This window comes from Vitis vinifera, chromosome 7 (assembly GCF_030704535.1).
Source record: "Vitis vinifera cultivar Pinot Noir 40024 chromosome 7, ASM3070453v1".
NCBI classification, from domain to species: Eukaryota; Viridiplantae; Streptophyta; class Magnoliopsida; order Vitales; family Vitaceae; genus Vitis; species Vitis vinifera.
In genome coordinates, this window is record NC_081811.1 from 26,771,848 (window position 1) to 26,793,359 (window position 21,512).

Genomic DNA, 21,512 nt, shown 5'->3' on the forward strand with positions numbered 1-21,512 from the left:
CTCTATATTCAGAAGAATGTGAGAATCATGCCCCAGAAATGCAGGAAGCTAATAAAAATGATGCAGTGTGCTCAATCCTCATAATGTATTATGTACCTGAGGAATCCTTCTTAGGATGGTTGCAAGCTTTTGAATTTCCATTTCCCTTCCTCTACGCAGATGGTACCAGGAGGGCTTCCTCAAGCACCTTAAGGCTTGGTCTTGAGTTCGAATCCTGGGGAGGCCACTCTGGGCGCCGCGCAGGCTCAAGCCTAGGCACCAGGGCCAAACAAACAAATGACGTCCCAACACTTATTTTTTTAATAAGAGCGCTGCAAGAAATCAATCTGTCCCTACGGAGACTAGCTACCAGCAAATGAGTGGATATAACGACAGTACTCGTTATATTGCCCCACCTCTTGTTTATATGAGTGCCAAAGAAATGAATAAAAGTGACAGTGATCCGTTGCAATTTTTCAACATCAGTTGGGGTTTTGATGTGTCCAAGAATGCTAGGTACTTTCTTCGGGTTCACTTCTGCGACTTTATTAGCAACTCTGGGTCATTTAATCCATGGCTCAATCTCTATATTTATAGCTTCTTCAGTCTGAAAATAGACAATATCCCCTTTGGCCTTTTTTCCTTGATCTTTTAGTTGTTTCAGATGATTCTGGATTTCTCAATGTCAGTATAGGGCCTCAGATTGATTCTCCAGTTAACAATTCCTTCCTCAATGGCCTGGAGATTATGGAAATCATGGAGGAATTGGGTTGGGTTTCTATGGAAAATGAGTCTAAGAAGAAAACTACACCTCTCCTGATTGGTTTAGTTGTAGGAGGTTTGGCTCTCGTCTGCATTGTGATAATTGTGCTCTCGTTGCGATTAAAATGCAGGAAGGAAAAGCCTGCTGAAGCTTCACACTGGTTGCCAGTTACTGTTGATGGGGGATTGAGTTCCCACAGCAGGGTGTATGAGGCAACCATCCATGGCTCCCCTGTTCCTCATTTAAATCTGGGATTAAAAATACCATTTGCAGAAATTCAGTCTGCAACAAACAACTTCAGCCGCAAGTTGCTGGTTGGTAAGGGTGGATTTGGCAAAGTGTACCCAGGAACTCTCAGGAATGGCATGAAAGTGGCAGTGAAGAGAAGTCAGCCAGGACATGGCCAAGGCCTGCCTGAATTCCAGACTGAGATATTGGTGTTATCCAAAATTCGCCATGCCACCTGGTTTCCTTGATTCGATATTGTGACGAAATGAATGAAATGATCCTGGTTTATGAATTTATGCAGGAAGGGACTCTAAGAAATCATCTGTATGGTTCAGATTTGCCGTGTTTATCTTGGAAGCAAAGGCTGGAAATTTGCATTGGTGCAGCAAGGGGACTTCACTACCTCCACACAGGTTCAGAAGGCGGAATCATTCACCGTGATAGTAAGTCCACAAACATCTTGCTTGATGACAACTTTGTTTCTAAAGTTGCTGATTTTGGATTATCAAGATCAGGTCTTCCTCATCAAACCCATGTCAGCACAGCTGTCAAAGGCACCTTTGGATATCTCGATCCGGAGTACTTCAGGACCCAACAGTTGACAGACAAATCCGATGTTTACTCTTTTGGTGTGGTTCTTCTGGAAGTGCTATGTGCCAGACCAGCTATCAATCCCTCACTTCCAAGGGAGCAAATGAACCTAGCTGAATGGGTGATGGTTTGGCAGAAGAAAGGATTACTTGAACAGGTTATTGATCCTTTGCTCGTGGGTAAAGTCAATCTCAACTCACTAAGAAAATTTGGTGAAACAGCAGAAAAATGTTTGAAGGAAGATGGCACGGATAGGCCTACTATGGGTGATGTGATGTGGGACTTGGAGTATGCTTTTCAACTTCAACAAACTGCAATGCAGAGGGAGCCATTAGAGGACAGCACAAACGATGCTGCTTCCACATTTCCATTGGCTACCATTCAGCATTATCCTTCATATAGCTTTTCAATTTCAGACATCCATGGGCCTAAAAGAAGGGTCGGCAGTTCAGAGACAACAGAAAGCGAAGTTTTCTCCCAGTTGAGGATTGCCGATGGCAGATAATTTCAGTGTCTTTGAGGCAAGGTTATGAATTCATGTTTGTTCAGCTTCCAAACACTGTTGCCGGAGTGGGATCAGTGACTTAGTTTGTCAATTGCTTAATATGTTGTTTCTAATGGGCTCAAGGGACTAGTATATTAGCCTGGATAATTTGGCAAATTAGCTTGTGTCAAATAAATTTCAGTTTATGAGAAATTCGATTAATAAATCTCTACCCCATTAGAAACTCTTCCCCTGCTTCTCTTGTTGATTAATTCATTCAAATTACATGAATATCGCTGCTTCTGTTCTATATATTCAGAAGAATGTGAGAATCATGCCCCGGAAATGCAGGAAGCTAATAAAAACGATGCAGTGTGCTCAATCCTCATAATGTATTATGTACCTGAGGAATCCTTCTTAGGATGGTTGCAAGCTTTTGAATTTCCATTTCCCTTCCTCTACGCTCCCTCCAGTCAATAGGCCAATGGAGGTTGGGCACGGGTCTGTTGGCAACCCAACTTTTACTCCTGCACTACAAGTTCGGAAAATGACATCAGTGAAGAATAATTGCGGTAATGTGTTCTTTAGCGACTATTCTCTACCAAAAGGAACACGACATTAGAATCTTTTGGACAGTTCTAAACTTGTACAACACTTTCATGAATTATCGTAGTTGTTACTTGTTACTCCACATAAGCACTACTACTGCTTTTATTTTCTCATATTTTCTGTTTTAAAATTTTTCACTATCTCAAATTTTAAAAGGGCTTTTATGCTTTTTTTGATGAGTTTATGCCAGCTTAATCCAATTTTTTTTTTTTCAGATTAACAATGAGGAAATGCCGTAAATTCCTTCCAAGGTCCTGTTTCTCTTGTTTATTACTCTCTTTATTATTACCCGAATTCATTCAAGCTACATCAAATTAACGTTTTTGCTCTTAAAAATGGCCAAAGTTTTGGGACAGTTTCAAAGCTTTCCAGACTCAAGCTTTCTACACTTCCTTGTATATCTGATCTTATTTGCTTGGCCAGCAGCTCCTGACTGAGTCTCCCTAAAATGCTTCTGTTGTCCGTTTCTGCCAAAAAAAAAAAAAAAAAACAGATTTACTTCGCTGCAATGGAGATGAATCTACCAGAGCCTCCCAACCACCCGTTATTAAAACCCCAATATGCAAGGCCAGATGTTTCAACGCCAAAGTCAATTACTTGTCCTCCTCTTCTGGCTGGATAATGAATGGTGAGAATTAGATTTAAAGTGAAAAATAAGCAGAAATTGGATACTTTCTCAGTCTGATCATGGAGAAGTTTCACGCACATGAAATCTTTGTTCAGCTGTTACATCTTCTCCTCCTCCTTCTCTTATCCCTTCAATGTCTTTCTTCGGATTACACTCCTCCAAGTAAATACTTTATCAACTGTGGATCAAGCTCCACTATCAGCAATACCAAGAGGACCTTCGTCGGGGACGAGAGTTCTGACTCCTTCACCTTATCTCCCAAGCAGGAGGCTGTTGAAGACAGCAGCCCTTCTCCGGCTACATCTCAACTCTATCGAACAGCGAGACTTTTCAGAAGCCCATCCTCATATGAGTTTGACATCGACCAAATCGGCATTTACTTGGTACGCCTCCATTTCTTCCCCTTTTCCTCCCCAACCGATCTCTTCACTGCTCTTTTCGATGTTTCGGTTTCTGGGTTACCCCTGTTGCTTCATAATTTCACTGTGCAAGACACCAGCAATCTTCCTCTCATAAAGGAATTCTTACTCACCATTAATATCAGCAAATTCATGGTGAAATTTGAACCGTCTCAACAGTCGTCCTTCGCATATGTAAATGCTATAGAAGTCTTTATTGCTCCTGATAGCTTCATACCTGATTCTGCTCTACTAGTTACTCCAGCAGGAAGTAACAATAGTAGCTACAAGGGTATATCCTCTCGAGTTCTGCAAAAAGTTCACAGGATCAATGTTGGGGGCAGTGATATCGAACCCGATTCTGATACTCTATGGAGAAAATGGGTTCCAGATGACCCTTATCTTTTTAATAAGAGCGCTGCAAGAAATCGATCTGCCTCTACAGAGACTAGCTACCAGCGAATCTTGAGTGGTTATAACGACAGTACTCGTTATATTGCCCCACCTCTTGTTTATATGAGTGCCAAAGAAATGAATAAAAGTGACAGTGATCCGTTGCAATTTTTCAACATCAGTTGGGGTTTTGATGTGTCCAAGAATGCTAGGCACCTTCTTCGGGTTCACTTCTGCGACTTTATTAGCAACTCTGGGTCATTTAATCCATGGCTCAATCTCTATATTTATAGCTTCTTCAGTCGGAAAATAGACAATATCCCCTTGGGAGCTCCTTTTTTCCTTGATCTTTTAGTTGTTTCAGATGATTCTGGATTTCTCAATGTCAGTATAGGGCCTCAGATTGATTCTCCAGTTAACAATTCCTTCCTCAATGGCCTGGAGATTATGGAAATCATGGAGGAATTGGGTTGGGTTTCTATGGAAAATGAGTCTAAGAAGAAAACTACTCCTCTCCTAGTTGGTTTAGTTGTCGGAGGTTTGGCTCTCGTCTGCATTGTGATAGTTGTGCTCTTGTTGCGATCAAAATGCAGGAAGGAAAAGCCTGCTGAAGCTTCACACTGGTTGCCAGTTACTGTTGATGGGGGATTGAGTTCCCACAGCAGGGTATATGAGGCAACCATCCATGGCTCCCCTGTTCCTCATTTAAATCTGGGATTAAAAATACCTTTGGCTGAAATTCAATCTGCAACAAACAACTTCAGCAGCAAGTTGCTGGTTGGTAAGGGTGGATTTGGCAAAGTGTACCAAGGAACTCTCAGGAATGGCATGAAAGTGGCAGTGAAGAGAAGTCAGCCAGGACATGGCCAAGGCCTGCCTGAATTCCAGACTGAGATATTGGTGTTATCCAAAATTCGCCATCGCCACCTGGTTTCCCTGATTGGATATTGTGACGAAAGGAATGAAATGATTCTGGTTTATGAATTTATGCAGAATGGGACATTGAGAAATCATCTTTATGATTCAGATTTTCCGTGTTTGTCTTGGAAGCAAAGGCTGGAAATTTGCATTGGTGCGGCAAGGGGACTTCACTACCTCCACACAGGTTCAGAAGGGGGAATCATTCACCGTGATGTTAAGTCCACAAACATCTTGCTTGATGAAAATTTTGTTGCTAAAGTTGCTGATTTCGGGCTTTCAAGATCAGGTCTTCTCCATCAAACCCATGTTAGCACAGCTGTAAAAGGCACCATTGGATATCTTGATCCAGAGTATTTCAGGACCCAAAAATTGACAGAAAAATCTGATGTTTACTCTTTTGGTGTGGTTCTTCTGGAGGTGCTATGTGCCAGACCAGCTATCAATCCCTTACTTCCAAGGGAGCAAGTGAACCTAGCTGAATGGGTGATGGTTAGGCAGAAGGAAGGATTTCTTGAACATGTTATTGATCCTTTGCTCGTGGGTAAAGTTAATCTCAATTCACTAAGAAAATTTGGTGAAACGGCAGAGAAATGTTTGCAGGAAGATGGCGCTGATAGGCCTACAATGGGGGATGTGGTGTGGGACTTGGAGTATGCTTTTCAGCTTCAACAAACTGCAATGCAGAGGGAGCCTTTAGATGACAGCACAAATGACGCTGCTTCCACGTTTCCATTGCCTAATGTTCAGCGTTATCCTTCATATAGCTTATCCATTGACGGCACTCATGTGCCCGCAAGGAGGAACGATGGTTCAGAGACAACAGAAAGCGAAGTTTTCTCCCAGTTGAGGATTGATGATGGCAGATAATTTCAGTGCTTGTGAAGCAAGGTTGTGGAGAATCTTCGTTAATTACCTATATTTCCTGTGTTATAAATTATAATTGGAAGAGTTGAGAATTGTAGAGCTGTATTTTAAGTCTGGATTCTATAATCTTTGTACTTCTATTTTCCTGGCATACTTTTGTTCACCAATCACCCTCACACTGCCCCAAACTTTCACAAGCAATGTTGGCCAGAGAATTCCACTGACCCGCCCAATCAAGCTCAATTTCAGGTACTTACTTCATTCTAATTACCAGACTCTGGTAACTGCAGCAAGTCTATTACGTTTCCAAGCAAACCCTGATGCTCATTTTTGCAATCTCCTTGTGGTAGACTTCCACCAAACTCTAAAACTTCTCATATCAGAAATTTGTTGAACTGTGGATGATGGGATGGATAACATCTTCATTAATGTTTTGTAGACTGGTGAAGTGCATTTATATGGACACCAACCATGTCTTTTTGCTGCAACTGCATGTTCTCTAGACCCCAGAGGCTTTAGGATGTTTCATATTTATGAGCCTCCATCTCACATCCATGTCAAAAGACATTTTCAGCATCCTCTATTCTATTACCAGTATCCAAGATTTGTATATGTATGCAGGCACTCGTGACAGTGTTCAAGAGTGTTTGTCAAACTTGATTGCATTTCTTTTGGGGTTGGGTGGTATGTCACGGACGCAATATATAAAAAAAGAGATTGAATCGGTCTTTGGGGTCCATTTTCATTGACCTGTTCCACCTCCAATGGTTGGAATGAGAAGTTCTTCCTTCTTGTTTCAATATTGTAGAATAGAGATGACAGGTATATGATATAGATGTTTCATATTTTATATCATGTGGGAATCAGATAAAATTGTCACGGGCGTCTCATCATGTTGAAAGAAATTTTCATAGACACCTAACTCCTTTATTTACAAATATTGATATTCAACTTGCACAACCTTTCTTTGGGGTCCCATTACATGCGAGTGTGAACAAAAAGAGTCTTTATATTTCTGTGTATAAAGATCGACTTAATTAATTTGTTTAGTCTTCTTCATCAGGCAACTCACGCCACGCTTTTTCAAATTTCGATTAGAATCAAATAACAAGTGGTCAAACAATGAGATTCCCATGACTTGTTAGGTTAGAATTGTGTGAATAAAGTAATGGACCAAGACCACCGAGTACTAGGCCATGGTAGGGAATGGAGTTATCTGGCATGGTTTTTTCCAAGCCCAACAACACCTAGGGAAGACGTTGAAAAGTATTCCAAATTACTAATAAGGAAAGATTTCCTTTTATAAAGAATAATTCTTAAGGTAATGTATTATTATAATATTATATTTCATTATAAAATAGAATAAAAAGTTATTAGGAATATCTTTTTAAATATTATAAATCATGTGACGGAAAAAGTTATAAAATAAAAATAGATTTGTAAAATAAGCTTTATCGATGGGCTCTTAATTCAGGATGTAGATATAAGAAATGAGGAGATGAGATATTTTGGGAATCTAATAGTCGTATATGGTTTTTATCTTGAATTATTTTATTTTTGTAATCTTAAACTAACGTTATTTAGAGTATAGCTTCCTTGGGCACAACAGTACGTATTGGGCTAAGGTTTGTGAAGGGCTTCAAGTTCTACGTACTCAACCCATGTTAACTGCATGGCAGTTGCCTTCTGCCTTCAAGCTGTGACTGCAAACGCGACCCTTAATTCAGAAATACCTCATCTGTTGTACTGGTCGTTTTTTTAGAAAATGAATGAGTCAATATCCTCAATTTTTCTGAAGGTTATGTATAATATGATTAACTCCATTAGGAAAACGTACAATTTGGAGAACTACTTTGAAAGACGTATCATTATCATTTGTGACCGCATGGTTTGTCAGTCCTAGGAAAAATAGTTCTTTGACTAGCTAGCTTTTATGATTCCTAAGAACATATTCCTTTGCATTGTGTTTAAGCAATATCAATGGACAAAATGGATGATCTTCTAATATGGAGCCTCGTCAACAGATGCTACTATATGAGAATTGTACATGTGTATGAATCAATAACGACCAAAAACAAGTGGCACTGGTAGAGAATATCGAGTAGCTAATGGCCAGTGCCCTTTCCGCTAGGCCCTGAAGCCAACTGAAACACTTTGTCCCTCACAATAGTCCTGCGGCTTGAGTCAGCAGAGGTTTTGGAGAACGAAGCTCGGTCTACAGATTCAATCGTTAACCTTCCAATCTCGCTCTTGGCCCCCAGCAGAAGCGCTCTAGAATGAACCAAACTTGGCCGTGTAAGCACCAGCATCACCACAACCATTGTCAGCACACAGAAGCGTGGACTCATACTTGATGTTGCAGAGGCGTTTTTCATGAACCCCATCTCCAAAATACCTTCAAATATTCTTCACACCAAGGAATGTCGACCGTGGAGCATCTCCCTGACCTAAGGCAGCGGCCTTATATAGAAAGGGTCGGCTTGGGTGGTGGCCGCAAAGAACGGTGAGGAATTTTTGAGGGAGTAGGACACCTACAGAGGAGATATTTGACTGACTTTTGGGATCAATGTAAGGATCTGGGATCGGAAATCAATCTCAGTAGCCTTCACATTCGAGACAAGTTCCTGTATCTTTGACCTCACCCACCAGTTGATTGCCTCGTGTTTCGGAGTTTGCCGCAAAATTTTTGGTTGCACGTGGTGTGTGTTTCTAAGTTTGGGTGTGGTCCGTGCAAGTTAAATTCAGATTTAAGCTTTCCCCTTTTTCCCTCGTCTTTTAACCAGTGCTTCACATATTGGATTCCACTTTTCAAAATTTCAATGGTCTGTAACTCGTTTACGCAACCCCATTGGGAATGTCGGTCCAAAGTTCAAACACACATTTTGAAATGAAATCGGCTATGAGGTGGCCTCGGGGTATCAGATATTACCATGATTCAAAGGGTTATACACCTTATATGATTGTATTTAAAAAGTTATAAGTTTTCTATCTAAAATATAATTAAATTAATTCATATTTATATAAATACCCAAATACCCATCGCGAAAACATAACAACCCATTACCCCATTAATCATTTGTTCTTGCTCTCATTTCTTGTTCTCTGCAAGCCTCGATGAAGACTATCCTTGAATCAATCTTGAATATTGGTATCACAAAGGACTCGGCTGGGACGAACACAACTCAACCGAGTCGCCCGATTCTTTGATATTACTGGAATTCACAAGAGGAAATCCTCTAGTAACATTCATCTACAAGTCATGTGAAGTTTGGTACTTTCGTCATGCTTAAAAACAAGAGAGTAAAATCAAATCAAATGAGGTGATAGGCACGAAAGCATGATGTTCCCAATATGACAACACATACAAACAGAAAGGGATTGGGTCAAGGAGAGATCTTTGATTTTAGGAGGAGGAATCTGTTGATGACAGGCCGAAGAATTTCAATCGGCCCGTGGCACGTGAGCCTAGGCTTAGGCCAACACACCACCCGTACATACGAGAGAAGTCATTCAATAAAATCGCCAGTGAGGGGCCGTGTTGCTCGCGGGTGGAGGAGGCTCGTGAAACGAGATTACGTGGGTGGCTGTGGTTGGTCAACAGCACAGCAGGCATGGCCCTGCCCTAGCTTCCAAGTAAATGTTGGAACGATTTCAACTCCTCTACAGTCCAAGCTGCGCCATTGCACGGGAACACACCACATGGACTGAAACACGGCTCCATTAATATGCCTCTACTCCTTGTGGCCTTCATCCTTGTATCATATTTCTATTTTCAACTCAATAAAACTCATAAATTTTTCAAAAATAAATTCTGGAAATTAAATAAATATTATATTTTTATTTTAACATTTAGTTTAAGTTCGAAATTTTGATATTCCCATTACATTTCATTATCTTGAAATTAATGTAAGTTCATATAATAAACCTCAAATGAAATTAATGTAAATTGATGTGAAGTTGGAGGTGTAACAATTATATTTTTTATGATTATTTCATTAGGAGGTTTGGATAGAAGGGAAGAAAGTTGACCATTTGCAAGGGCCTGTGGTCAAGAAAAACAAAAGCCGAAATGGACTTGAGAGAAAGAAGACAAAACAAGCTCGTGGCTTGTGTTGTGTGACAGGGGCCTTTACTCTGTGGACTCGTTGAGGCACGTTATTCTTTGAGTGGGTGCTGAGAGTCTGAGGAATGAAATCACGTTTCGAGGAAAGACAAGTCAATGGTCGACACTGTATTTTTTTGACGCTGCCAAAATCAACGGGCCAAATGTTATGGACCAGGAACCTAGTTGGGACCCATATGACTTCGGCCTTCCTTGTCGGCTCTTTCCATTGGAGCCAGATGGCCTGTGTTGGGCCTTTTAGTACCCACAAGAGGACACTGATAAGAGTACTGAAAGGCCCATATTATGCGGGTTGGGCCCAGATGGGATGAGCCATCCCATCTTGATCGGCCCCTATTATCTAAGTACCTCCATGTCCCTATCTCCAGGCTCCATGCTATCAGAATCCATTTTTGGGTTTCCAAACAATGGGGTGACCCACTTTGAACTTAACCCATTGACATTAAAAATGACAAAATTTTCCTGAGAGGATCACATTTTTCAAGCTTTTTTCCTTTTGTTCACCCCCATGAACAATTGCTCCCAAAATACCCAAATTTGATCTCCAGGCAAATTCAACTGTGAATATCTATTTTCCAAAACATTCACAAAATACTTAATATTTCCTATAGAGTATGATAGAAAACGAAAATCTTAAAAGCATGTTGAGGCTAAATCTTGACGCTAAAGTCAATAATTCTGGCATACATTGATTTTTATGGTAGACGCCACAAAAAGCAGAATCCTTTTTGGTCATGTCTTCTTCCCAAATGTTAAGTCACTTAACTTTGTTATAAAGGTAGTAAAAGAAAGATTGGATTTGCATGTTTGTCTTTGAGATTCCAAACCTTTCTCTTTGTTGGTGGACCTTTTATAAGATCACTTTCATGCAATGACTGCCCTGTTCTTTGTATTTGCTGTTCCCATAAAGACTTGAATGTAGACATTCTTAAAGATTGATGTTTCAGCAAATGCCCTACAAATTGGATGCATATTCTCTTCGACAATGCCCACTAACATCTCGACTAGGATTGATGATGAATTTGGATGAAAATTTCCACTCTACTATTTAAAATTTACCATAAACCAAAGCCTCGGTTTTAAAGGTTGAAGATAGTAGTTGTAAAATTGAGCAAAAGAAAAAGAGTTGAAATTTCTATTTTGTTTTATTCAATGGGAAATTTAATTTTTTTTATATTAAATATTTAAAAATGATATTAAAGTTTTCGGAGATGACCCATGTTACACAAATATAATAATATATTTTTCTCCATTTAAATCAAAATAGATTTGATATACGTCATTCATGTATGAACAGATTTTTAATTCTAACAGCTCAATCAAGACTTTTCCGTGTCTTACTCCCAATTCAAGCAAACATATTTAGTATTAGAGTGTTGTATCAAATACAACATAACACGTGTAAGGTGCTAAAGATATTAACCCATGATAATTATTATAAAAGAAAAATATACCCTTTTAATAAAAGAAAATGCACTCCTTGCAATAGAAATAAAATAGTCATCCTCTTATGAGAATATAATGTCACATTTGTCAAAAGATAGATTGGACCTCCTTGGCATCAATGTTTCATAGGCATGCCAATGACTTGTGGGAATTTACTTGGAGATGAGCATTCATATGGGAATAACATACCAACATAGCCTAAGAGAAATGCCAAAAATAAATAAATAATAATAATAATAAAATAAAAAACATAAGTCTGTCACGCATTGAAAATTAAAAACAATATGCGCTAGATATCATATCAGTGGAAAGTTGTTTTGCACATGTGGCACTAAATCCAAAACATATATAGCTTGCAATTGGTTTATCTCACAATAAAGCTTACCTATCAAAGGATGGATCCACGTTGTGCAATAATTGACTCACATGAACTTTTGAAAAAAATAAATAAGAAATCAGCAAACAATCAAATTAAATTATTAATTTTTTTAATGTAGCAAATTACTATTTTTGTCAATTTAATGATCTGAAAATATTTTATTATAATTACTTAAAATAGTACCACACATAATAATAATTTTTTATAACTACAAGAACACGTAACCACTAACTCTACATATGTAGAAACAAACAAACTTTGACAACTACAGATATTAAATTAATAAAATTACAAGATTATCATCATTTAGACATATCAATAAATAAGGAGACAAATATAACCAACACAAATCAAGTATATAATCATTCAAATCTATAAATTTAATTTAATTCAAAACCAGAAATGCAAAAAAAAATCTTATTTCAATGATTTAACTTATCGAAAGAATGATCCAGAAAATTTGACATATAGCCATTTATATAAGTCCAAATTCCGGGAAAAAAGATTAGAGGAAAAGTCATGGAAATTTTGTCATTTGTATGGGATTATATGGAAGTATTGACAGAATTGGGTAAAACGTGGACTAATATGCCTTGGAAGTGGGTGGGGACTATGCAGGGGATGCTATGAGTGCACCACCACCTTTTGTTTTTTTTCTTTTTTTTTTTATTATTTTTTTTGTCTTTGCAGTATCTTATGCTTGAGAAATGCAAGGAGAAAATATCAGGTGTAATTGGGAAGATATAAATTAAATAAATAATATAAAGTTGTCATTTTATGAAAAAGTAAGAGAATGCGTGAAATTTTGCTTTTCACTTTGCGTTTGTCGTTATGTGAGGGGAATAAACCGCAAGTTAAGACGAGAAGGGTATGGTGGTCATTTCGTGCCTCTCAACTTCTCCACCCATTCTCCATCTTCATTGGCAATTCGCAGACAGAGCAATAAGGAGAGGGGGAGGCTGTGAAGTGTGATCGAGAGATGAGGCGAGGACTGGACTGCGGGGAAACTCCGGCGGGAGGAGTCGGGAAGAGGCAGAGGAGGCAGGTTGAAGGGGGAGAAGAGGATGGGGAGATGATGGCGGAGACGGCGTTTGTGAACCTAGACGAAGATTTGCTGTTCGAGGTGCTGAAGCACGTGGACGCGCGGACGCTAGCGACAGCGGCGTGCGTTAGCAGGCAGTGGAAGAGGACGGCGCACGACGAGAGGCTCTGGGAGATGATCTGCACGCGCCATTGGGCCAACGTCGGGTGCGGGACTCAGCAGCTACGCTCCGTGGTCCTCGCTCTCGGAGGCTTCCGTCGCCTCCACGCGCTCTGTCTCTGGCCCCTCCTGAAATCCCCCCCTTCCTCCTCCTCCTCCCCCTCCCCTTACACAACGTCGTCTCACTCTCCTCAGTCCTCCCCATTTTCTCCTCCGGTGGTCCCGTCAAAGAAGGCGCCTACTCGCTGGGGAAAGGACGAGGTTCATCTTTCCTTGTCTCTTCTCTCCATTCGCTTCTACGAGAAAATGAGTTCCAAAAGCAAAGGCAGTTAAATTTGCAACTCTATAATCTCCCCCACTCCTCATATTCCACGAAATTCCTCCCTTTTCTTTTATCTTTTCTGTTTGTTTCTCGGGAGAACAGCCTTTGAGCATATTCTGGTATTGTATGGATTTTGTAAATTACAAGTATGAGGTTGTTAATCGTTATTATCCTTCAAACGTTGTAAAAATTGTTGTGTTTGTTCTTCAATATTTGCCATCCACTACACTTAGAATTGCTTTTGTACAGTTTTTTTATTTTCCTTTTCTATCCTGTAGCTTTAATAATACCTTAGAAAATTAAAATTAATCAAAATTATTCTATCTATATACCATTGCTCTTATTAAAAAATTTATAATTTTAAATTTGCTTAATATAAAGGCATCTGATTCTTTATGAAAAAATTAAAGAGAATAGATTCTGCTGCAGGATCAGACTTCAGCACCTCTAGATTATTTACAGGTGGTGGATATGGTGATGGACTGGGCTAATCTTTGGGTTAAGGACTTGGCCTGGCCGGATATTATTAAGCCCAAGTTTGAGATCATGGGGTCCAAAATGAAGAGATTTGTTATAAATGTATTAAAATGGATTGGTTTGGTGGAGGTGGATGACCACCAATTCTTCCACTCTCTTTATTTAAGAGTCTGTATTTAATTCTTCATTTCCATTCCTTCACGTCATACCATTGAGATGATCAATTATTTTATATTTAAAATTATTTTGTAATTATAGAAGTATTTTATAAGCTTTTTAAGTTTGTAAATTCATATTTTTTAACTGTCCAAAATTAGGTAAAAATATTGTATTTTTTCATAGTCTAAGTGGGTGTTTGGTAAACCAATCTAATAAACTTAAATTAAATTGTTAAGTAAATTAAGTATATTTGGTAAAACAACTTAATAGTATGACTTAAAGTAAAAAACAACTTCAAGTAATAAGTAAAAATAATTAATTTATTCTTAAGTCCACATCTTCGTTTTACTTGTATGTCATCATTTGCTCTAATTACCTTTACAATCTCTTTTATTGTTTCATAATCTTCATTGTTACTTAATATTCTTTACTCTAATTATAATTTATGATGATAAATATGTCAATTTGATTATGTATAATAAACTTGAAAAATAATCTTAATATTTAAAGTAATAAATTTTAAGTAAACAATTGAAGTATAATTTAACTTAAAATCAACTTAAGTCCTAAGTAATAAATATTAAGTTTTACCAAACATCTCATAAAACTATGTAACAACTATCTCTATTATCTCTCGTAACTTAAAACTATATGAATAATATTTATTGATATTTTGTCATATTCAAAATAATTAATTGGTTAAAATAATAAAATAATCTCTATATTTGTAAAATAATTAGAAGTTATACAAATTATTTCACTATTTTTATTTATCAGTATCTACATATTTATATTTAATTATGATTTATGGGGTTGTAGCAATTTTTTTGAATTTATATGTTTTTTAGTAAATTATTTATATAGCATCGGTTTCATGCGATATTGAATCCCTAATATACTTAAATTGATTACTTTTGACATTTTTGGTAACAACTATCTATCATGGATGCTTAATACCCAAACCCTTATTGATGTCATGAATCTTCAAACAACAATTTGCAATGAGGCATCTTTGTAGGATCTCACCAAGGTCTTAATTTTCCTCCACCATCATTTTTATAAAGGTTTAAAAAATGGATGACTTACTTTAAAGAGTTATATCCACCACTGAACAAATGTTAATAAATAATATGATCATTAAAAGTCTATGATTATTCTCGAGGTTCATTATGACTAGATATACCTAAAGTTACAAGAGTAACCATTTTTAAAAATAAGTATGAAAAAATAATTTTTAAGAATTGTTTTAAAATATTTTTTAAAATAAATGTCTATTTGAGAACTTAAAATGTTTTTAACTTTTTTTTTTATTTATAAAAAAACTTTTATATATAGTACTTTACTTTTAATCATTTTTCATATCTGTATCTTTATTTTTTTAAATAATCATAAAAAAAAGCAAGTAAAAAAATTTAAAAACAATTTAAAAAATGTTATCTAAAAACACTATATTTGTTGTTTTTAAAAAAAGAAAATAGTTTTCTATTTTTTTTTTTTATCGTCAAATGTGTTTTTTTTCCTTTTGTGAATAATTTAAATTGTCTTATAAAACAATTAATGAACAGACCCTATAATTCTACATTATTCAAAATTAATTCTCAATTTAAACTATGCAAAAGAAAAAAAAATTACTAAAAAAACATATATATTTTTCTATGCATTGAATGTACTTGTAGGCTTGTAGCAATGATATCAAAAAATGTATATTTACAAAATATTATGAATTGATATTATATTCATGAAAACAACGAGTATCTAATGAAAAATATAACTCTAATCTAATTGGTTTTATGTCATTTCCTTAAGAAAATGTCATTTCATTTCATATTCAAGACATGACTATGAACATGGATGCAAAGAAGGATTCGGTGCCATGATAGACATAGTTCCCATGATCATGGTAATTGTAGGCATTTTTCTTAAATTCTCCTAATAAGAAAGTTGTGTTACTCCACCAAAGTCAAATAAACATGATATGGAAAAACATTGGGTGTGTTCTTATTGTCCAATAAAACATTTAATTGATCTACATATCTCAAATTTATTTGATTTGAAAACCTTGGTGGAAACCTTGATTGGTGATGAGAACATGTCTCTAGATTTAATAATTGTTGATTGAGTTTCGTTAATTAAAAAATAGGAAATGTTAAATAAAATTACAACATTTGAATCAAAAAATTTAATTTAATCGAAAACACACCCCGTGATGGAATGATTCGAATAATTCAACTTTTTGTAAATCATTTAAAATCACGAGAAATCATATGAGAGTGATTTGAATTTTATTTAAAAATAATAATATAAAAACTAAATAAATTAATAGTTTTAATTAAAATAAATAAATAAATAATGCATGACAGAATCCACAATGTAATTTTAGCCTTCACAGTTTTTAAACTTCTAGACAACCATGCCATTCATGTTATACTAAAGCGAGTCATAGTTTTGAAGAGAAAAAAAATTAAAAAATTAGTCACTAAGAAGAGTCGCTTGCGTAAGGAGTAACTCTCGTTTATTTTTCTAAATAAACGAGCCTTGAGTTTAGGCACCCCGCTGGTCAAGACACCATCAACATGAGTCGCCTTCATAGTTGATGGTTGAATTCAAACCTTGTGTATGGTCGACCTTTGTAGCCTAGATTGCAAAAGGAATTTTCGACCCATGATTCAAGCAGCCGGGTAGAATCCATGAATCGATACTAGTTTTTTCCATTTCTACTTCGTTTTCCACACCTTTCAACTTAGACTCGCCAGCTCCTTCCCTTTATTTTCTTTGCTCGTGCCTACCTTTCCAGAAGTGAAGAAACTCCCTTGTAGGTTCCTGCACATTAGGCCATTGCTATTATCCTCACGCTCCTTTGAATGGCAGTCAAAACAAAACTCTATATAAATTGGACACCCACTTCACCCTTTTGCATATCCATCAAACAATACATTCTCTAATTCTCTGCAGATACATACCAATATCAGGTAGATATGGCTAGAGCACTCAAATTTGTGAGCTTCCTCTTCCTTGTTCTGGTGTTGAACTCCATTGCCATCCATGGCCGCCCCTTTAATGTGTTGAAGAAGCCGCGAGGCCCTGATGGTGAGGAGATGAGGGGATTCTTTGATGGGTTGTCTCTTGGAGCCATCAAGCAATCAGGACCAAGCCCTGGTAATGGACACAAATTCACCAACGCTGGAACACTTGGAGGAATCAAGGACTCGGGTCCCAGCCCTGGTGAGGGACACAAGTATGTCGACGGCATGCCCCACTGAGATCTATCTATACTGCTATATATACTTGATTAGCAGCCCTGACATGGATTCTTTTGTTGGGGTTCATTTATTTATTCTGAGATTGTGCATGTGGGTGGGGTTCAGTACTTGGGTTATGATTGGTATTTACTTTTTCAGTTCGTAATTTTTTGTTCTTTTCATTGATTTCCCTTGGTGTTACAAAAGGAAATGTAATAGAACTTTCATTATTTCATATGATTATTCAATAAAATAAGTTAATAATTTATTATTTATTATTCATTATTGTTTTTTCTTTCAATTAATTTTTCTTCTATATCTTCTCACAGTTTATCTCAATTTTTTTTATAAAATCCAAGCATAGGATGAATCTATTTTTATCATCCTTTGTTGTTTTTTCTTTTTTTTTTTGCCTTCAAGTTTTCTCTAGATTTTTCAATTATATTGGATTCCGGAAAATATTAAAAAAAAAAAAGAAAAACAAATACTAAGAAAAATGATTTTCTTTTATTTAGTTTTATCCTAAAAAAATATAAAAAAATAAAATATAAATTAAAATTTATATATTTAAACTTTATATAAAAAGTTTCAAGTGAAATGAGTTTACACTCAAAACTTCTGCATTTTTAAATTAAATTTTTTATGTAAAATAATTAAAATGAATTTAAAGTAACCTATAAAATTAATTTATTAAATTTAAATTTATTTTTTATTTTTCTTCACTATTTTTTTCCTTTTACTTTTCTTTTCCATTTTTTTCATTCTATTTTCCTTTTAAATTTTTCGAAAGCCAAATATAACAAGGAATTTTAATCAAATAATGACAAATTATCAAGTTAATTTTTTTTTTTGATAACAATAAACAAATTCTAAGAAGGCTAAATCCTTGGAATCATTCAACCCTAGGAAATTAGGAAAAATTGCATTGTTTGATGGAGGACAAAGAAAGAAAAAGTGAAGGTATGGGCTACAATGTTTCCAGATTACCAAAAAAAAAAAAATCTCTTAAGAAAAAAAATAGAAACATTCAAACATTTATTTGCAAAAGTCTTCATGTGTTAATTCATATAAAATTTTTATAATATGTCAAATAGATTATTTAGGCATTTATAAGCTTATTTTACATTTTGGAAAGTTCTAGGAAAAATGTAAAGAAAAAAAAGGTGAATAAAAGTATTCTTATATTTAGTTGCAAAAGGAAAAAAAAAGACAAAGGAAATAAAATAAAATAATAATAAATATTATTTTCTCATATTTAGTTGGTTTGAGAAAAAAAAAAAATTAATTAAAATTAGTTATAAATTTATGTATTTTTAAATTATTTAATCCATGTTTGGTTTTAGGTAGGTGTGAAGTGAGGGAAATAAAGAAAAAAATATAAGGTAAAAAATAGTGAATAAAAATAAAAATATTTTTAAAATTAATAAATTATTTTTATATACTACTTTAATTTTATTTAACTTAATTAAAAACCAAATATGAGAAATTGTTTCTTATAATCATTTTTTCTTTTTTTAGTCATTTCCTGAAATCAAATATAGAAGTATTATTTATATAAAATTTGATTTAGAAAAATTATTTTCTTTAATATTTATATAGAAAATTAAAATGAGTGAAATAAGTTTGAAATATAATATAAAAATAATTTATTGATTTTATATTTTTTACTTTTTTTTTGTTTTTTTCTTTTATTTTATTTTTCTTATTTATTTTATTTCCCTTATATTTTTCTAAAAATTTTCCAAAAATCAAACATAGGTTAAAAAATATTCACACAATTTTTGAGAAAATAATTTATTAAAATATAACACTCTTGAAATAATTTAAAAAAAATCTAATTAAAAGTTATTTTTTAAAAAGACTTCAATTGAATTTTGAAGTCATATTTTAAAAAGATAATTTTCATATTTAAATTAAAATTATTTTTTGGGAATACAACTTTTAAATGATCTTTAAATTGAAAATATATTTGGAAGTAATTTTAAAAATACTATATTTTAATAAATATATATATTTTTTAATATGATGGTATCTTAAACGTTGTCGGTCCAAATCGCCTGCAGTGTAAAAGAGAGTTCACTTCAGTCTCCTGACACCTATCTTTTGAAAGTTGAGCGGGTTGGGTTGGGATTTTCAGAGAGCGCGGCCAGAGACAGCCGAAAAAAAGAACCAAGCGAAACAGGGAGGAACAACGTTTCCAAGAAACGAGATCTGAGCTTCGGCAAATGGGAAGCTCCAACACCGGAGTCAAGGACGACTCCACCACCGACGCCGACACGTCCACCGGCGACCTTCCGGCATCCAATTCCGGCACCTTCTCTGAAGGTGAGAAGGTCCTCGCTTATCACGGGCCCCGCATCTACGAAGCGAAGGTATCTTTCTTTTGCCTCTTTTCTCGTCTTTTTGATTTCTTCTTTCTTTATTTCATTGTTTTTTATCGGTCTGTTGCCCCTTTTTTTGCGGCCTGTTCTCTCACCAACTAAATTAGGGTTATTTCGTTACTTGTTCTCGATTTTAATTGTTAATTTTTTATTTATCTGTGATTTTAATTTTTAAGATAAAATTTTCATGGCTTAGGGTTTGTACATTCTTGGAAATTTTGAATTCATACTGCACTTTCGTCGGTTATGGTCAGAATGAGAGAGGACAAAATGGTGCTTAAGATTTTATTGTTTTCGTCGGATAGACTTTCAGTGTTGCCATTATTTTGAGATCAGATTCTTTTGGGAGATGAACACTGCGGTTATCTTATATTTGTTTGGTGGTTGCTAGAGTGAACAAATAAAAGAAAGGGAAAGAAATGGTAAAAGATAAGAGTTCTAAATTTTATTCGGAACCAAATCTTTGAAGTGAAGGAATTCAATCAATGACAAGAATTCCTTGTTTTGTGTTTTAGAAAAGAGCTGTTTTTTGTACTATACAGTGCTACTTCAAGTATAAGAAAAGTATCAACTTAACTCGGAAACTCTTGTATTTATATAAAACTATTTTCTTCTTTGGCATAATAATCGTTTTATCAAGTGCACTTGCACTCATGTAATAAATTGGCGGATCTTCCAGCATTACCTAATCCAAACTTGTATTTCTACAAAAAATTTAAATAATTAACAAAACTGGCAATTTTTTCTGAATTTTAATTATAAAATCATTGAGAGGCTACTAAACCTGTCCGACTATATGATAGACTCCAAATTATCCTTGATGCTTTGTTGCGTAATTGAGTCACGATTAAGGCTTGGGGGTGGGGGTGTTGTCTGAGATTGTTTCAATTCCCAAATGGTGCAACTTGGTTCTGGGGCTTGGTTGTCACTAATCATCAAATAGTTGGAATTCGTTTGAGAGGCGGGAACAATATAGATCAGACATGTATTGGACCTTTTTCAACTAGATTGAGAGGGAGGGGAATCCATTAATTCATCTTGGATTGATGAAGTTCTGACTTGCAAACCTTTGGAGGATCCCCATTGGCTGAAACTCTTTTCACGAACTGAGCTGTACCCTTGAACTCCTATATAAAGGTCCCAGGAAACTTGTCTAGAAGAAGGAATTTTTTCTATCATGAATAGCTCCTGAGTTCTTTTGAGGTTTTCCAATCACTCCTTGAGATTGCCTGTATGAGCTACAAGCCACAACCACACACACCCCCGCCCTCCCCCCCTTTTTCTTTGATAGGTAAATAAGACTTTGTATTAGAAATGGCTAGAAGCGGTGAAAAAGTATACATGAAGTATACAAACAATGCCTAAGAAGCTAGACAAAAAGAATACAAGTCACAACTCCCTTGAGGTCACTGCCAACCTCCTCCACCCCCTTCTGTCCATTTACTCTTCTATTCCTTCAAATATTGGTGTACATCATCTCTATGGTTGACCTGCTCTCCTACCCATAACCCACCATAAAGATATATTTAGTATTTCTTAGTACCTCCATCATGTTGTCAATTGGCAAAACAAAGTTTAAGAAAATGGTCAATGACTATAATCTTGTAGAATAGGATGATAAACAAATATTTTCTCAGGAGTGGGTTTAATTTCAACTACAATCCTGCAATCATGAGCCTAAAGAATCATACAAAGTTTCCCTTTAGATTTTTTTTTTTTTTATTAGAAACAGAAGATGTATTAATTATTATAAGGAAATCATGAGAAGGATGAGAAATACTCCCTATAATATACAAACCTGATCAAAAGACCCAAAAAGAGCCTCCACTTTATAAGGAGATTTGTACAAAAGGAATAAAAAAGACTAAAAGTATTACGTCTCCAAAAGCTCATGTAGGATCCTCACAGACTAGGCCCAAGCCTAAGG

The 21,512-nt window shown here is 35.6% G+C and overlaps 5 protein-coding genes across 13 annotated transcripts in view; all 5 read left to right on the forward strand.

The window, feature by feature from the left end:
- The first annotated feature begins 42 nt into the window (after positions 1-42).
- Positions 43-2,291, forward strand: LOC100854166 (probable receptor-like protein kinase At2g23200). Its single transcript, XM_059738676.1, is given in 3 exon segments — positions 43-608; positions 611-1,198; positions 1,201-2,291. Coding segments are annotated over 3 exon segments (1,707 nt in total). The 5' UTR covers positions 43-355; the 3' UTR covers positions 2,067-2,291.
- Positions 2,292-2,771: 480 nt separating this feature from the next.
- Positions 2,772-6,009, forward strand: LOC100252567 (probable receptor-like protein kinase At2g23200). The gene has a single exon (XM_010654460.3). The coding sequence runs from the start codon at positions 3,342-3,344 to the stop codon at positions 5,859-5,861; it is 2,520 nt and encodes an 839-aa protein (XP_010652762.2). The 5' UTR covers positions 2,772-3,341; the 3' UTR covers positions 5,862-6,009.
- A 6,575-nt stretch (positions 6,010-12,584) lies between these two features.
- LOC100245654 (F-box protein GID2) lies at positions 12,585-13,564 on the forward strand. Its single transcript, XM_003632462.4, has one exon. It carries the CDS (start codon positions 12,786-12,788, stop codon positions 13,338-13,340), a length of 555 nt encoding a protein of 184 aa, XP_003632510.1. The 5' UTR covers positions 12,585-12,785; the 3' UTR covers positions 13,341-13,564.
- A 3,157-nt stretch (positions 13,565-16,721) lies between these two features.
- On the forward strand, positions 16,722-17,484 carry LOC104879917 (PAMP-induced secreted peptide 2). The gene has a single exon (XM_010654461.3). The coding sequence runs from the start codon at positions 16,941-16,943 to the stop codon at positions 17,223-17,225; it is 285 nt and encodes a 94-aa protein (XP_010652763.1). The 5' UTR covers positions 16,722-16,940; the 3' UTR covers positions 17,226-17,484.
- Positions 17,485-19,254: 1,770 nt separating this feature from the next.
- LOC100242251 (protein MRG1) overlaps positions 19,255-21,512 on the forward strand; it is a 35,113-nt gene continuing 32,855 nt past the window's right edge. For 3 of the 9 annotated variants that reach the window (XM_010654465.3, XM_059738678.1, XM_019221058.2), the window contains exon 1: positions 19,257-19,576. In XM_010654465.3, coding sequence (XP_010652767.1) covers positions 19,430-19,576 — 147 coding nt within the window. In that variant the 5' untranslated portion in view covers positions 19,257-19,429. Of the gene's footprint in view, positions 19,577-21,512 lie in introns of all 9 variants that reach the window. The other 6 variants (XM_010654463.3, XM_010654464.3, XM_010654462.3 and 3 more) reach the window with 3 other exon arrangements.

Excerpts from the sequence above, each read along its gene's own strand:
- LOC100245654 (XM_003632462.4), top strand. The coding sequence starts at position 12,786 with ATGAGGCGAGGACTGGACTGCGGGGAAACTCCGGCGGGAGGAGTCGGG.
- LOC104879917 (XM_010654461.3), top strand. The coding sequence starts at position 16,941 with ATGGCTAGAGCACTCAAATTTGTGAGCTTCCTCTTCCTTGTTCTGGTG.
- LOC100252567 (XM_010654460.3), top strand. The coding sequence starts at position 3,342 with ATGGAGAAGTTTCACGCACATGAAATCTTTGTTCAGCTGTTACATCTT.